The 17357-nt window shown below is 42.2% G+C and overlaps 1 protein-coding gene across 6 annotated transcripts in view; it reads left to right on the top strand.

The window, feature by feature from the left end:
* The window catches only part of AKAP13 (A-kinase anchoring protein 13), a 290352-nt gene that overhangs the window by 189232 nt on the left and 83763 nt on the right, over positions 1 to 17357 (top strand). For 5 of the 6 annotated variants that reach the window (XM_087704313.1, XM_087704311.1, XM_087704312.1 and 2 more), the window contains exons 10-12: positions 3708 to 3789; positions 10578 to 10714; positions 16367 to 16731. In XM_087704313.1, coding sequence (XP_087560439.1) covers positions 3708 to 3789; positions 10578 to 10714; positions 16367 to 16731 — 584 coding nt within the window. The remainder of the gene's footprint in view (positions 1 to 3707; positions 3790 to 10577; positions 10715 to 16366; positions 16732 to 17357) is intronic. The other variant, XM_087704310.1, reaches the window with a different exon arrangement.

The raw sequence follows: 17357 nt of genomic DNA, 5'->3' as shown, positions 1-17357 counted from the left end.
CTTCAAACCAGACATACCAATTCCGGCAACCATTCTTCCTATGTTTTAGCCTCCCCTAATCAGCTTTGTTGAAAAGTTCTCAGTGATGGAGCACCCACAACCCCAGGAGGCAAGCTGTTCCACTTCTTAATTATTCTCACGGTCAGGAAATTTCTCCCTACTTCTAGTCTGAATCTCTCTCTAACAAACGTCCACCCGCTACTTCTTGTCCTGCCCTTGGCTAGACACACCCAGCTCCAGTGGTGGATTTCAAAGATTGTTCAAACCTACTCTGTGGGTGTGGCCTCCTTTGTGGGAGTGGCTTACCATCCATGTGACCGGATGGGAGTGGCTTGCCGGCCATGTGACCGGATATGAAGATGCCAACGACACTCATCAGAACCACCTTAAATTACCTCACACACAGCACTGGCATGCATAAGAATATGATGTCAACTTGTTTTTTAAAAGGCATCTTTGGTTTGCGTTAAAACAACTTCAACACATGCAATGTTCTGATTGCACCACAAACGCAGTAGTCATCCTTACCTTTCACAGAGGCACTGAGTTTTATAAATATGAGCATGATAGTGTAGAATAATCATATCCAAGGACCAGTGGTGGGTTTCAAAAAATCTTGGAACCTCTTCTGTAGGTGTGGCCTGCTTTCCAGGTCCACTGGTGGAAACTCTTCTAACCGGTTCGGTAGATTTGACGAACCGGTTCTACCGAATAGGTGCGAACTGGTAGGAACCCACCTCTGCCCAGCTCCCTCAACCGTTCATCAGATGATTTAGCCCCCCCCCCCGACCCTTTATCACCTTCGTTGCTCTTCTCTGCACACTTTCTAGGGTCTCGGTGTCTTTTTAAAAAAAAATTGTGGTGACAAGTTAATAAAGAAAACCAAACAAAGCATCCTACGGCTTTGCAGAAAATCAGAGAGAAGTTGTTCAGTTGAGCTTGGACTTGGAGAAGTACCCTGGTTTGCAAGAACAGCCCCAGTCTTCCGTGTTGAAAAATTTCAATTTTTCACAACTGTTGTGAGAAAACAGCTTAGACATACAGAAATGAATGTTTAGAATAGAATAGAATAAGAGAGTTGGAAGGGACCTTGGGGGTCTTCTAGTCCAACCCCTGCTTAGGCAGGAAACCACTTCAGACAAATGGTTATCCAACATCTACTTAAAGACCTCCAGTGTTGGAGCATTCACAACTTCTGGAGGCAAGTTGTTCCAATGATTGATTGTTCTAACTGTCAGGAAATTTCTCCTCAGTTCTAAGTTGCTTCTCTCCTTGATTAGTTCCCACCCATTGCTTCTTGTCCTACCCCCAGGTTTAATTTTGCAAGATTTATCATACCAGGTTATGCAGGACCCTGATTTATTATCATGGATGGGAAGGCACTGTGCTCAGTGCCACTGTTATTATGATCTTACCCTTCCAAGCGTTTAACTGTCATTAAGCACTCAAGCTTTTTACTGCAGCCCTAAGAACAAGATATGTCCTTCTTGGGAAGGCAAGGTAGCATTCGTAGCTGTATTCCGTGCCCCGCACTCCCTCAGTTCTTTCAATTCTGTCCCTTTGAATGGTGGGAACTGCACAGATACGATTGTAAGTCATATATATTAACTGTCACGTTGTTAAGTTAAAGGTAAAGGTTCCCCTCACACATATGTGCTAGTCATTCCCGGCTCTAGGGAGTGGTGCCCATCTCCGTTTCAAAGTCAAAGAGCCAGCACTCTTGAGCCAGTTTCGAACTGCTAGGTTGGCAGAAGCTGGGACAAGTAACGGGAGCCCATTCCATTATGCAATGCTAGGGATTCGAACTGCCAAAGTGCCGACCTTCTGATCCACACGCTCAACATCTTAGCCACTGAGACACCACCGTCCCTCCCTTCACGTTGTTAGTCATTGGCAATTAGTAGAGGTGCCCTTAAGTTTTATGTAGCCTGTTGTGCTGGAAGTCAAAACTTGGAATTGGGGGACATAGTGCAATGCAGATGCAGCTTTTGACAAACAGGAAAAAAAAAAGCATGTCCTTTGCACGCTGGAAGCTAAATTAAAACATGATTAAAGGAAATGTGAAACCCCAGGGTTTAAAAAGGAAACGAACGTTAAAAATAATCTGTTTCCCTTCCCCCTCCTCCCCGGTCCGTTTTGGTGAAATTACTTGCTATAACTGTGTTCAGAAGTTTGAATCCCACAAAGGACTTGATTCTTGGCAGGGAGGTATGGACTGAGGTAATCCGGGACAGGCTGGAGCAGAGCACTAAAACAGTAGCTGGAGGTAGGGTTCTCTTTCATAGCAGGTGATAGTAAAGACTCTGGAGTCCTGCGGTCCAAGCAGGTATGAGTCAGGTGGAGCTGCTTTGGGCCTTTGAAAGGCTCTGCCTTCTCCAGAGGTTGGTGCGATGATTTGCAGTGTGACATGGAGGGACCGGGGGGGGGAGGAGGGGGGCGGAGAGAGAAGGGATCATATACATGATTTGATTCTGTACTGTCAAGTCATTGTTGACTCTTGGTGACCACATATTCTCCAGGGTGATACTGTATGTCCCTAACCTGCTCAGTCAGGTAATGTATGCATTATCAGTGTAGCAATAGCACTTATATACCGCTTTATAGCCCCTCTCTAAGCGGTTTACAAAGTCAGCCTCTTGCCCCCAACATTTTGGGTCCTAATTTTACCCACCGCGGATGGATGGAAGGCTGAGTCAACCTTGAGTCCGGTGGGATTCGAACTGCCAAATTGCAGGCAGCTGGCAGGCAGCAGAAGTAGCTTGCAGTGCTGCACTCTAACCACTGCACCATCGTGGCTCATTGATGTAACTCAGTCCATCCACCTGTCTATGGGTTGTCTAATTGCATCCTTCTGTTCTCCCTCCCTTCCTCCATTCCTGTTATTCCATCTGTTCCTCCCTCCCTCCTTCCCCTATCATTCCCCTCCCTCCTTCCCTTCCTTCCTCTTTCCCTCCCTCCCTCCCTCTTCTCTCCCTCCCTCATTCCCCTTCCTTCCTTCCTTCCTTCCTTCCCTTCCTCCCTCTTTCCTTCCCTTCCTCCCTCTTCTCTCCCTCCCACCTTCCCCTGTCACTCCCCCTCCTTCCTTCCTTCCTTCCTTCCTTCCTTCCTTCCTTCCTTCCTTCCTTCCTTCCTTCCTTCCTTCCTTCCTTCCTTCCTTCCTCCCTCCCTCCCTCCCTCCCTCCCTCCCTCCCTCCCTCCCTCCCTCCCTACCCCGTCACTGCCCTCCCTCCCTCTCTCCCTCCCTCTTCTCCAAATAGTTAAGCTTCTACATAATATGTCTGAATGAAATGTGTAACAGAACGGGAATCATATTGATTCTGCTTTTAATTCAGCATAAAGGAAATGAAGCAAATATTAGTGTTTGTCCTGAGGTTCCTCATCACTTTTTGGAGCACAAGATTAATATGCCGTGTTAAAAAAAAAAACAATTCTATTTTCTTGATTCGTTGGAAGTCTGTGAAGTGTGACCAAGTCGAGATAAAGAGTTTGTTAATTTATTTCATTAATCAAATTTTTATGACCACCCACCTCACGGGAAACAATCCAATAAAACAGTAAAATAAATACAACATGGCCTAAAACCATAATGTAGTAATTATCACAAGAGCATTCAAAACAATAAATGCAGAACTGAAACAGAACAAGAAGATACACAGGTTGTGTGGAAAGATTCCCATTAATTTGTCACCTCTCTCCCTTTGCCTTAGATTAACCGTGACAACTGGTGCCCTGTTGAGCCTTCTCCAGATTCCTTATTGTTGGAGCAGAAGCATCCTTGCAACCCTGCAGGTAAGAGAAACCGTTTTTCTTTGCCATTTGGAAATAAGAGGAGGGCTGTGCTGTTTCCAAATCTTATATTTGGGGAGCTGCCCAACGCAGATCATGTTGTCAGACTGCAGTAGCCTCTGCTACCAAGTACTGTCCAACACAGGGTGTCAAAAATCAAGAGGGTTGTGTTTGAGGAATGCAAACATCTGGGTTGGGTTGAAGGAGCTTCTGGTTAGACTTCTTGGAGTGCACAATCAGGATTCTCCCAGATAATTAATTAATTAAATTCTTCGGGCTCCGAACCGGTAGTAATGGTGGCAGGAATGCACCCCCCTTTTTTTAAAGTAATCTTTATTAGTTATACATTTTTTAAAGAGTAAAACATACAAATACAAATACAATTTTAAACATACAACCCCCCCCCACCCCCCCGCGGTGACAGTCATTCACAGCCCAACTTTTTTTTTCCTTCCTCATTGTTAGGTCTCTAAGCCACATCTTCTCATTACAAAATTCAGGGATCTATTACAATACCCATGTTCACTTTTAACTTTCCCCGTTTTAAGTCCCTGCTGTTCTCCATTACCTTAACTGGAATTTATGGTATATGTGGGCGACAAGGAGGAATGCACCCTTGATTTCAGTTAAAAGCCCAACAGACTTGATGTATATGATCAATTGACTGACAATTGAACTGGATGTTATGGTGGAGAACAAAGAGGCGGTGATCAAAGGATGTGATAACGACTGTAGCCCCTCAAGGGGGAAGAGAATTTTGATTCCAAAATTGTAAAAAGAATTTTGCCTCCTTGATCTGAAGCCTTCGGCAAACATGTCTCAACCTCAAATCTGGCTTCTTAAATTGAGAGTCAATTCTCTGATGTCCCAGGGAGAGCAAATCTCCAGGGATGGAAGTGTTGATGTTGGGGCATCATCTCTAGGAACATCAGTGGAGACTCAGGATGTGGCAACATGCCAAGCTCAAAATGATGTGTGATCTAAGATCAGAACAAAACAAACTGTTTTTCAGTTGTGTTCTTTGTGTTGTAGCCCGGGGAATATTCTGAACTTTGAAACAAAGCTTCCTCCCTCAATTTTCATTTTAAAGCCAGAAAGGTAGATTAAGATTATAATCCAAGATGAGTGTTGACTGCCAGAAAATTGATGAAGAGAATGATGAAAGAAATTTAAATCCCAAGAACGTACCAAAGGTGCTTTTTCCAAGGCAATGGACTTTCTTGGGTTTTTTTTTTCACTTTGCAAACATTTTGCTTCTCATCCAAGAAGCTTCTTCAGTTCTTGGATGATTGATTCAATTCTCAGCTTCTTGGATGAGAAGTGAAACATTTTCAAAGGAAAAAAACCCAAGAAAATCCATTGACTTTTGGAAAAAAAAGCACCTTTGGAACAACCATGACCTGGATGATTGAGAATCTCCATGGATATTTAAATGCAAAAAGTGCCTTTTTTTATCAAAACGTATGCGTTGACATTGCTGAGAGCATTGATTTTCCATGTGTTGGATCTTTAGTTCCTCAGTTTTTTCAGGCAGATAACTCCAAATTCTGGGATTTGCATCCCAGGACATCTGGAAGGCACCTATTTCTGGAAAGCAGGTCTATGTTCCATCCTTCCCAGCCAGAGAATTAAGTATGATGCTACTTTGGACACCAAAGAAAATAATGACCATCATTTTGATAGGTTTGTAAATGTGTGAGAATGAGAGAGGCTGGAGGAAAATGAACATTGATTCAGAAATATCAAACCTATTTTGCTGGTCAGAAAGGCATGAGAATAGCTTCAAATTCTAGCTCAGAACATCAGGATTTGATGCACTGGTTGCATTCCAGATGTGCCTTGAAATAAGATGACGATGATCCATGACAGAGTGTTAGTGGTGTATAATTCGTTTTGAAGACTTCCTCATATTAGAAAAGGCAGAAATTAGATAAGAAAGAATAAAACTAGCAAGATATTCTAGCCAGTTGCGCAATCTGTAGGACTAAACTTTGTGTGGCTTCTCATGTGGATCATGGGAGGTTTTTAAGATGAGATTGGAAAACTGTTGTCTGAAATGGTATAGGTTCTCTTGCTTGAGCAGGGGGCTGGACTAGAAAACCTCCAAAGTCCCTTCCAGCTCTATTCTGATTGATCATACTATAATATTTAGTTTACAGTAATGGAAACATGATTAAAAACATTGGAACCATGATCTTAATGTCCATCAATGTCCGTTAAATTAAATATACGGTGTTTTAGGGTCTCCATTTACTTATTTGTCCTCCACTCCCTACTCCTGGGGAGTAAAATCCCTAAATTATGCTCACAATTTAGGTATTGTTTTTTTCATTAAAAAGAAAAAAAATTAGCCCTCTCTATAACCTAATATCTTGTCTGCTGACTTGGTTCCTTCTTATGAGGGAGATTTTAAAAATGTATGCAATTTGTTTCATGTTTTGCTATAGTAAGTTCCTCATGAAGATTTATCCTTAAAGCTTTATTTAAAATGATACTGATAATGAAAGCTGGGCCAGTCACTCTCCGCCTATGATGTCATGCTCAGATGACAAGCTGGTTGGTCAGTTGCAACCAATGGATCGACATTCAGTTGATCTGGGGGGGGGGGGAACCAGATTCTGCATTTGTGAGAAAAATCCTGACTCTTCTATCATTCTGTAATTTCCCATCCATCCATCCTTCCCTCCCTCTCTGTCTTTCTGTGTCCCCCTTGCCATAATATAAACATAATATAATTAAATATAAAATTGATAATAAATGTATTGTATATATAGCATAATATTTATTTTTCAAAGAATATAAAAACTAACAAACTAGCAAAAACTAAAAGTAGTAAAGAAAGAAAGAAGAAAGAAAAAGGCACAAATGCAAAAATGAATACAAAGAGCTTGCAATTTCCTTTGCAGTAAATATAAGCACAGGTACAAAGTTATCTGTTAGTTTATACATTATAAGAAAAAAGGTTCCCCCCCCCCTCTGTTTTTTCCCCAATCATCAAAATCGCAAATCATCCGTGTACTTTTTTTTGGAGTTCCATGCAAAATGTCTGTAAGGAGTTTCAAGTAAGCCATAAATATAGGTATTATTTTTTTCTGTGATCAAAAGAAGCTAATTTAGCCATCTTCGCAAGTTCCATCATCTAATCATCAAAATTACAAATTGCAAGTACATTTTTTTCAGTCTCATGCAAAAAGTCCATAAAGGGTTTCCAGTCAGCCATAAATATAGATATTGTGGGGCGGGGGAGGTGTTGTCTGAAATGAAAGAAATTAATTTAGCCACCTTTACAAGTTTCAGCATTCTCCACCAACCATTCCTCCATTGTACGTAGGATCAAACATTTCCATGTTTGAGCCCAGAGTAGCATGCTATCATTTTACTTCTTAATTCTGCTTAATGTTCAAGGAAAGGAGATGCTGTCTACTTGCTGCATCCCCAATTTCCTCCCTGACCCCCTTAATTGTACCTTGAAAGCTGCAAGGTTTCCTTTCTTTTTGTTTGGAAGGAGTGGTCATAGAGAGGTCAGTCCATAAATCAGATTTTTCTGCAAGTTAATGGCATCTCTGTTGGGAACTTGTCATCCTTCCAGCTTTGTTGTAGTGGCATTCGTGCCTCTGGAGATTTATCAGGCCATCAGGAGAGATGAAAATAATCTTGGATTGCACAACGTGAGCACACGTAGAGCACAAGTGTAAACAGAAAAATAAATCATGTTTCTCTAGAAAGAAGAGGGAATGTTTCCAAGAGTTCAGAAAACCCTCAGCTGTTGCAGGATAGCTATCCAACTAATAGTTTTCTTATTGATTACATGTTACTTTTTCTTTCTTCTTGAGTCTTTTCTATTTCTCACTTTGCCTTCATTTTATATCATAACTGGTTCTCCAGGCCAATAATGCTTCTCTTGGGATTATTTCATATGCTTATGGTTCTTCATCTGTTAAAGGATGGCTTGGCCGATATTACTTGGACCTTACCACATGCTAGGCTAAGAGGAAGGATCGCTTCTAAGAGTTTCCTGATCCTAGTTTGCTGAGCAAACTGTCATTAAAAGAAATTACAGCTCTCCTGTTAACCCGGATCTAGGATTTCTTCCTAGTTGGGCCAGTAAGAAAGGCTGAAAGAATGGAAGTCTTTAAACTCTGGTGCTGGAGAAGACTCCTATGAGTCTCTTCAACTGCAAGATGATCAAACCTTGCCTAGAGGCGATCAATCTTGACTACTCTTTAGAAGGCCAGATCTTGAAGAGGAAAGTCAAATACTTTGGCCACCTAATGAGAAGGAAGGACTCACTGGAGAAGAGTCTAATGCTTTGAACGATTGAGAGCAAAAGAAGAAGGGGATGACAGAGAATGAGGTGGTTGGATGGAGTCACCAAAGCAGTAGGTGTGAGTTAAATGGACTCAGGGGGTTGGTAGAGGATAGGAAGGCCTGGAGGAACGTTGTCCATGGAGTTGCAATGGGTCAGACACGACTTCACAATTAACAACAACAGGATTTGTTCAATCCTGAAATGAAAATTTTCTGTCCTGATAGAACAAGGAAAGGAAAGGAAGGAAGAAAGAAAGGAAAGGGAGAAATACTAGCAATTTGCTGTTCTGTGTTCTCTTAGCAAAACAGACCCACAAAAGTTGTTATGGCTGAACCAGGCCAAGATCAGATGCAACTAATTTTCTGTGTAGTTGTGTGCAGAGGGGTCTGTTTTGAGGGAGCTTAAGCCCACATCCTCCTGCTTTTAGATTAGGTGATGTTAAGGTAATTAGAGAAGAGAGAAAAGATGGAAGACGTTTTGCCAAATTTGCTATGCATTTGCAACTCAGCAATTGATTAATTTTTCTGGAATTAGGGATGCCCAGTGGCCAATCTGGAACTTCCTTTGTGATTTTTCCATTTCAGTGTTTTGTTAGTGTTTCTTTTCTCCCCCCCTTTCGGTACAGAGCTGGCTTGCCCCTCAGACTGGAATGCAGTGGGATATGCTCTGTTAAATTGCCAGCTGGATCAATGCAACTTCTGGCTTTTCTGTCTTCCTTCTCTCTCTCCCCCTCCCTTTTTTAAATTCTCTCACCTTCTTCAACTTATGGAAAAGAAATAGAGGCCAATGAGGATGGAGAAAGTATGGGGAAAGAACTCACATCCATTAAAACAGGAAAAAAATACCCTTTGCATAATGGCAACTACTTTGTGGAATATTAACCATTCCATATGGTGAAGGATCCATATTTCTTGCAGGCGGTTCCTTGAGACCTGAACATTATTTCAAGAGTTCTGCCCAAAAAGGTTGAGAAAAGATGGACAGATGAAGGATTTAAATTGGCAATGAAGGGAAGGGGAAAGGGAAGGGAAGTTGATCCTGCAGGTGCAAATTATTTGAGGCTCCCCTCCTAAAATACTTGGAGTAGGTAAGAACCTTTTCATAGCCAGGGTTAATCTTTCTCTTAAGCAACTTACTCAGGCTAAAGAGAGGAAGATTGCTGGGGAAAGTGTGCTGGTGGTTCAGTCACTATATTTTAGCCTTTGGAAGATTGATATTCAAAGGTCAAAACTGGAACTGGAGTTCTTATTTGCACACCTTTATCTAATGGAAGAAATACTGGATTAAAACAATTCTGCGTTTATAAGTAAATAAAGATGGCTAACAGAACATGTCTATCTTATTGGCTGGATTGTCTTGCAGGTGGAAAGACTGTAGTTGCCCAGATTCACTTGGCTGAGATGGGCAGCTACAGAAACTGAATACATAAATTAAAATGCAGTTCCTTAATAATATCTGGTACTTTTCTTTTTCTACGGCTTTAAATTGGTGGTACTACTACTACTACTACCACTACCACTACCACTACCACTACCACTACCACTACCACTACCACTACCACTACTACTACTACTACTACTACTACTACTACACAGCTGCAGAATAAGAAAGAAGATTATGGAAAGTTTTGCAGACTTTATCTGGGTCACCCAAATAATTAATCCCTCTCTCCCCTTTTGGAGTTTAAATATCCTGGATGTAGACATTTATACTGCATTTTCATTATACTTTTTGGCAAATTATTTGACATATGCTGCAGGATTGATGGAGAAATTACTGACTGGATATATTATATGAGAATTGCTGCGAAAGCTAGAAAATGCAATGGAAACATTAAGCAGTTATAAGAATTTAAAATGTCTCTGGCAAGGACTTCTTTGGGTCTTGGGTGTCCAGTCCTATTATTCATCAAGATAGATAGTTGCTTGGTTTGCTCTTCTGATGACCTCCACCCAGATTTTCCTCTCCGTCGGTAGTCTGAACCATTACACCTCTTGTGCCTTGTCTTCTAAATTGTACTCCTGTCTTCAGGTGAAGACATTAAAGATGCTGTTCTGGAGTCCATTTACCAGGCCACTTGGTGTCATTGTGTCATAAAGAGCTGTGGTGGCGCAGTGGTTAGAGTGCAGTACTGCAGGCTACTTCTGCTGCCTGTCGGCTGCCTGCAATTTGGCAGTTGGAATCTCACCAAGCTCAAGGTTGACTCAGCCTTCCATCCTTTCGAGGTTGGTAAAATGACCCAGATTGTTGGGGCCAAGATGCTGACTCTTTAAACGGCTTAGAGAGAGCTGTATTGCACTGTGAAGCAGTATATAAGTCTAAGCGCTATTGCTATTTCCCTGGGATTCTCCAACATCTTGAAATGCCCTCAAGTACATGGTAAGACCACATTGCAGTTCATATCTCCATAGTATCTGATTCGATTTGCAGTCTCTGATTATATGATACCCATGTCCGTGTTTTAATTTTTGTCTTCTTCCAGAAAGTGACAATTTTCTAGAAGACAGGTTAAGTGGCGATGGTTCGTCCACACAAGGGATCGTTAAGGGAGGATCTGGGAGTGACTCTGAACTTTTTCCTCTCTCCAGTGATGGTCTGGACGAGGTGGACTTTAGAAAGGTAAGATGAAAATTGGCTCAATAGATCTTCCGAAGCTCTTCTACTAATGTTTCTTGCTTTGGCTGCTAAGCCATATGATCATTAGTATTATTATTATTTTTTGTCATTTGACTTTTCTGCATGACATTCTTAAGCTGCTTGTCTCCTCTGGTGATACTGGCGGAAAACGAAGTCAGCTTAAGAAAGATACCACTGTCTAGCTTTCAAACTTTGGCAACAATGCTAGCCAAGCGTTTTAGCAAGATAGGTAGCTGTCCAAGGTTGATTGGAGTGGGTGGCTATAATAAATGTAATTAAGTAATAATAGAAATAACCCATGCCCCTATTTGGTTGATTCCCTTGCTTCTTTACTCCCTTTGATACAAAGCAAGAAAAAAAATGGTAGTACCCTGTTTCCCTGAAAATAAGACCTCCATGGATAATAAGCCCAATCGGGCTTCTGAACGCATGTGCTAAAATAAGCCCTCCCCCCAAATAAGCCCTCCCCAAAAATATTGCAGCACAGGAGCAGCCATGAGGTAACCACACTCCCTGCCTCCTGCACCTCAAAAATAATAAGACCTCCCCAAAAATAAGGCCAAGCGCTTATTTTGGGGGGGGGGTTCCAAACGAAAATAAGACCCTGTCTTATTTTTGGGAAAACACGGTAGTTACTTTTGTGGTGGGTTACAGATATGTTGAGAATGACATTGTGCATTCAGGTCCCCCAGAATCGGTAAAAATCTCTAAAAAGCAGAGCAGGTAGGTCATAAAATGAACTCACTTGACAATTGAATCTTGCCAGTATAGACTTACATAGAGCTTCAGTATGAAATACTGGTTTTAAATAGGGAGGATCCCTTCAACGTAGAAATGTTTAATCAGAATGCAGTCTAGTCTACAATGTAATTCATTATAGCAGCAGGATGACCCCCACCAGTATTATTTATTTTACTGTCCAGCTAGGAAGAAAGTGGCTAGTGATTATGGGTTTTGGAGTCCAGGTTCTTGTTGAAAATGGCAGAAATCTGTAGCATTGGTTTTCAACTGTTAAGATCAAGATGGTTCCGGGGAGCAGAAAAGCGATGTTTTTATGTGATTGCTTCTGGCTCTGAGTCCCAGGCTGTCCACCTTAAGACAAAGTCTTCATTCAAGATCCCGTTAGTTATCTCAGAAACCTCCTTCTGGATTTTCTCTTTTCTCATACTTTTCTCTGTGTTGTGTGACACAGCCCATCGCAATGAATCATGCAATCTGAAGTCATTTCCTGTAGTCTGTTTTTCGGACACTTTTGATAAATCTGCTACTTTCCTTGCTAGATCTTCTAAGGATCTGAATATTTCAACTGTTGAGCCCTTTTGCTCAACCCAGAACTCTCTGGATGTCTTGACAGTACTGGTTGCATCATCCCGAGGCAGCAGCCTCCTTAAGAGTCAAGAGAATCCTGGCAAGCCAAGGGCCACCCTTGCTTTTCTGATCACAGCTGAGCTGCTGAAGTTCTAGCCAAGAAGCAAAGCTATTCTGGATGCACGTCTGGAGGGAGAAGCTGTTTTCCAATTCCTTTAGCCTTGTGTACAAATCTAGGGAGTGCCCAAGAAAAGGGCGAGGCTCTGAGAGGAACAAGAATTCTTGCCTATAAACTTCTGGCTTTGTTTTATATATATATATTGTTCTTATGCAATTTTGAACTCGGTCCCCAATAAAAGAAGAAGTTCTCCTCCTAAGCCTTGATGCAGGCATGATCTTGTGTTCCGAGAAACACTTTTATGTAACATCTGGGTAACTTAGCATTGACAAAAGAAAAGGAAGTTCTTGAGAAGGTGATTATTTTGAGCTCCTGATTGAAGCCAGATGGGAGAACATTTGCAAAGCAAATTGACCTGCATTGTCTCCTTGATTAACATGCTGGGTTGCAGATATGTTCTGCCATGGGGCTGGGCTGAAGGTTGGCTGACCAAGACAGAGCCCCCATGCCAGATGCATCAATTGTCTGTTCCCATCAGAACTTCCTCCTTTTGCAAGTGACCTCATCCCAAGAGTAGGAAGCCAGAAGGCAACACGGCTTGCGGTACAGCTGGTGGACACATGGGAATTTCAAGATTTTCACAAAAAGCAAGCATCCTCTCGTCCTCAAATTCTCATAGATGGTGCAAAGAGGAGAATGCAAGAAGAATGTCTGCCCCTTGGTCTGGGAGGCATCTGAATGTCAAACTTTAGGCAATGACATTTGAAAAATATTAAATTGTGTGCCTAGTGCTGTACCACTTTATAATGCCTTGATAAGGCCACACTTGGAATACGGCATCCGATTTTGGTCGCCACAATGTAAAAAAGATGTTGAGACTCTAGAAGAAGTGCAGAGAAGAGCAACAAAGATGATTAGGGGACTCAAAGATAAAACATATAAAGAACGGTTGCTGGAACTGGATATGTCTAGCCTTATGAAAAGAAGGACTGGGGTGACATGATAGCAGTGTTCCAATATCTCAGGGGTTGCCACAAAGAGTCAAGCTATTCTCCAAAGCACCTGAGGGTAGAACAAGAAGCAATGGGTAGAAACTAATCAAGGAGAGAAGCAACTTATAACTGAGGATAAATTTCCTGACAGCAAAAAACAATTAATCAGTGGAACAACTTGCCTCCGGAAGTTGTAAATGCTCCAACACTGGAAGTTTTTAAGATGTTGGATAACCATTTGTCTGAGGTGGTGAGGGGTTTCTTGCCTAAGCAGGGGGTTGGCCTAGAAGATCTCCAAGGTTCCTTCCAACCTTCTTAAATTAATTAATAGTGTATACTGCTCCATTTCTTTTGGTATAAAAGTGTCGTTGCTTTGCTGGGGATTCCTGCTTTAATCTAGATTTAAGTAATCTAGATTAAAGTAGTTCAAGTAGATCTGAGAAGATGGATCCTGCTGGTCCCACCCACCCACCCCAGCCAGCTGATCAGCTGCTACCATCTTAGGACAAACTCAGACCTTTGCATGGAGATCTCAGGTAGCCCCATCTTTGGTATATTTCCACTTGGACCACCATTGGCCTTGACCATGGAAAACCTAAGCAGCTCTTGAACAGAATGATGAAAGTAATCCTCTACACCAGAGGTGGGGAATGATGGCCTCTTTGTGACTTGTGGACTTCAACTCCCAGAATTCCTGAGCCAGCCAGGAATTCTGGGAATTGAAGTCAACAAGCCATAAAAGGGTCATCGCTCCCCAGTCCTGCTCTGCACAATGCTGCACTTCAGATTCCCAACATTCCTCCCCGTTAAGTTTACAGACTCAGTCTGCTGGGAACTGTAGTTCAGCACCCACACAATGAAATCCCACCACCCAACACACACTTCAATATGTTCTATGTAAGTGTGTAGGTTTCTTCAAAGTGCCAAATATACCACAGTGTTAATGTTGGGCTTGTGATCCATCAATAACAAGCTTGTGATGTGATGAGATAACAGTCTTGTGCTGCATCTTCCTGCTCCTCCACCACCACCCCTCCCCCCAAAAAATCCTTATCACTTTCTGATTCTTTCTGATTCAAATATACTTAAGGGGATTTCTGTGCAGAGTTTCAGATTTGGAAGGAGGATGTGCCGAGATCACTTCTTCTTTACTTAAATGTTCAAGTCATTGGCAATAAACTTGTAAATCCCCTTTTAATAACTGTCTCTGATGAAATCATCCGTCTTTCCTTATTGATCCGAGTTCAGTTTCCTGGTGGCGTAAGCTTTAATGAAGCACAGAGTGGTTCAGGCAAGGAATGGGTATCTAGACCTCAAGCTTGTAGAATCCATGATAGCAATGGACAATATTCTTTTTTTTAAAGGAATATTTGTATTGGCTTTTTCTTTACATACAATATGTTCTCAATGAACAGTGTATGTCTGAGTCCATTCATTTACATAGTAATACTTTTTAAATTCCTAATTTTGACCCCTGTTGTCCAACCATTGCTAAAACAAGTCCCAAGTTCGAAAATATTCCGTGCCTTCTTTTTACTTTTAACTTCCGTGTTAATCTGTCCATTTCTGTCCAATATTTTTTTATTATATCTTCTTCCGTAGGCGTTTCCTCGCTTTCCCAACATTGTGCAAATACAATTCTTGCTGCTGTTATAACATGTAATATTCCCTTTATCATATTTTTCTGGTATTATGCTTAACAAAAATAGTTCTGGCTTAAAATCTGTATGTTGTCTTAATATTTTTTCTAACCCACAGGTGATAGTATGTGCCTGGTTTCTGATTGCAATGGACCATATTCTTATTTTTGTAAACTGGAAGCAAAACATCTACCAGCTCTTTATGTGAGAAATAAGGTCACTTAAGGTTGGCTGCTGTGTCTACCGACACAGCTTGGGGGAATTGTCACATCTCTTCTGGAATGGTGTGCATAGCTTGGACTTTTATATTAGACTAGCACATAAATGGCCTTGGATTCTGTATTGTTTGAGTACAGCCACCTGCAGACAGCTTACACAATCCACTCTTGGTTCACCAAGATAGGAGGAATTGAACCACAGTTTATGGGCTAGTGACTCAGACTCTGCTGTCTGAACCAGGCATCGTAATAAGTGTCAGAGGCTATGGTCTCAGGTGCAGCAAATTAGGAGCCAGGATAGAGTTGAAAAGCACTATGAGTTTATTCCATGCTACCTATAAACAAGAATCTGATCCACTAATGGTCAAGGCAAATTGGCGACTGAGGCAACGGAGTTTAAGAGGGGCTGGATTTAGATCTCTCACAGAGGCATAATTGACTCCAAACTGATGGTGCATTTGACTCCACCTTCAGAGTCAGCCTACTCATCTCCTACACTATCTTTTATTCAGACCAGCATTGAGCTTCCATTTGATTCCTGGCCATTTGAATTGTGTGGTTTTTTTTTATTTCGTCCTTTCCCCCTGTTTGTTTTCAGATTTGATTCTTATTTCTTTCTGTAATTTGGATAGTTTTTCCAGAAACGAAGGTAGAACAGTTTTTTTCTTAAATAACATAAAAAAGAAGGTATTTTTGGAGAACTACGTCAAAATAAACAATGTTAAAATGTTAGTGGAGCCAGGACCAAAACACCATCTGATTTATTTGACTTTAAATGGGATAGACCCTAAGGTTAAAAAGCCATGTTGGCGGAGAGATTAAAATTTAAATTAAATTTCAAAATTAGTTTTCAAATGAAATGCTTGTATTCAATTCAAAACAAAAGCCGCTAGTTTAAGTACCCTTATCAACAAATAATTAGCATGGCCATACCCTATGTCGAGGTCGACAATCTTAAACACTCAAAGAGCCACAAAGGTCCTAACCGGAAGCCGACCAGAATTCAATTCTGGAGCCAACCAGAAGTCTGGTTTCCCCACCATAGAGCCTCCTCCTAGTGCGGCATCCTTTTTCCTCTATCTATCCTAACTGAAAGCCCTATCAATTATGGAGCCGACTGCTGACAGGGAGCTGCAGCAGAGGGATGAAAGAGCCACATGCGGCTCCAGAGCCGTGGGTTGCTGACCCCTGCCCTATCTATTTAATAAATTTCCTTTCTGTCACATGAATGTTACAGTACAGTGTCACTTGGAAAGAAATTTAGTTACACATATCTTAAATAAAATAAAGGTTTTATTATTACTACTAGTACAACTGCCTGTCATTACCATTACTCCTGTATTATTGCAATCCCAAAGCAGCCTGAAGAGGAGCAATCAGCCGGCAGAAGTTCAACCTCCTCAGCGGACGATACCATATCGCTGGAAAGGAACTCTTCCATTGGTAGTAACCTTTCTGTTCCACGGACTCCCGGCCTCCTTGGATCCAAGGAAAGGTACAGCCCAGATGGCAGCTGCTTCAACATGGGGACGAACGGAGAAGGTCAAGATGGCATGGCGGTGATCTCTGGAGAACTGGACGAATTGCTGGATAGCGTCATGGAGGTGTCCCCACCTTCTTCTGGCCTGCGGAACAATTTGAGGCCGTTGTCTCCTTTCCGTCGGCATAGCTGGGGCCCAGGGAAGAATAGTAACAACAGTGAAGCTGAGGTCAACCACAGGAGGTAAGCCAAACGATTTCTTGGAAGGGGCTGATCATCCATACCTAGAAGAAACATGGGGCTTCCAAGATGGCAGAAGGAAGGAAATATAGGAGAAGTCAAGTTCAGCCACAAGATCAAAACGTGAGATCCAAGTGGGAAACATTGGAGGTTGAGCACAGCCAATCTGGCATGTTCTAGTTGTTTGGCTCTCACCTTCACAACCTGAACTCCGCTCCCATTTGCCCTATCCAATAGTCATGGGTCGTGGGAGTTTTGAGTAAACATGGCCTAAACTGCTGGTTTTCCACCTAAGCTGGAAAGCTCCCATTTTATTAAGGTAAAAAGCAAAGGGCAAGAAACAAAGCAGGACCATCCAATCATCTAGATCAGGGGTGTCAAACTGAAGGCCTGTGGGCCGGATCCGGCTTGCGGGCTGCTTAGATCCGGCCCACGGGGCTGCCCTGGAAACAGTGAAGGACCAGCCCGCAGTGCCTCTGTCAGCGAAAATGGAGCTCAAGGAGGCCTTGCGTTCTGCCCCTCTCCCCAGGGTTCTGTTTTCGGCCACAACAGCCTCCTGCAGCCTTCTGTTAGCGAAAATGGAGCCCGGGGACGCCTTGACGAGTGGCGTCGTGCTGGCCATGCCCCCA

The sequence above is a fragment of the Thamnophis sirtalis genome, unplaced genomic scaffold (genome assembly GCF_051295495.1).
Source record: "Thamnophis sirtalis isolate CommonGarterSnake01/CBP01778 unplaced genomic scaffold, rThaSir2_p1.2 scaffold_2, whole genome shotgun sequence".
NCBI lineage: Eukaryota > Metazoa > Chordata > Lepidosauria > Squamata > Natricidae > Thamnophis > Thamnophis sirtalis.
The sequence above is the reverse complement of the archived record's forward strand: the minus strand, read 5'-3'. Positions and strand labels throughout refer to the sequence as shown.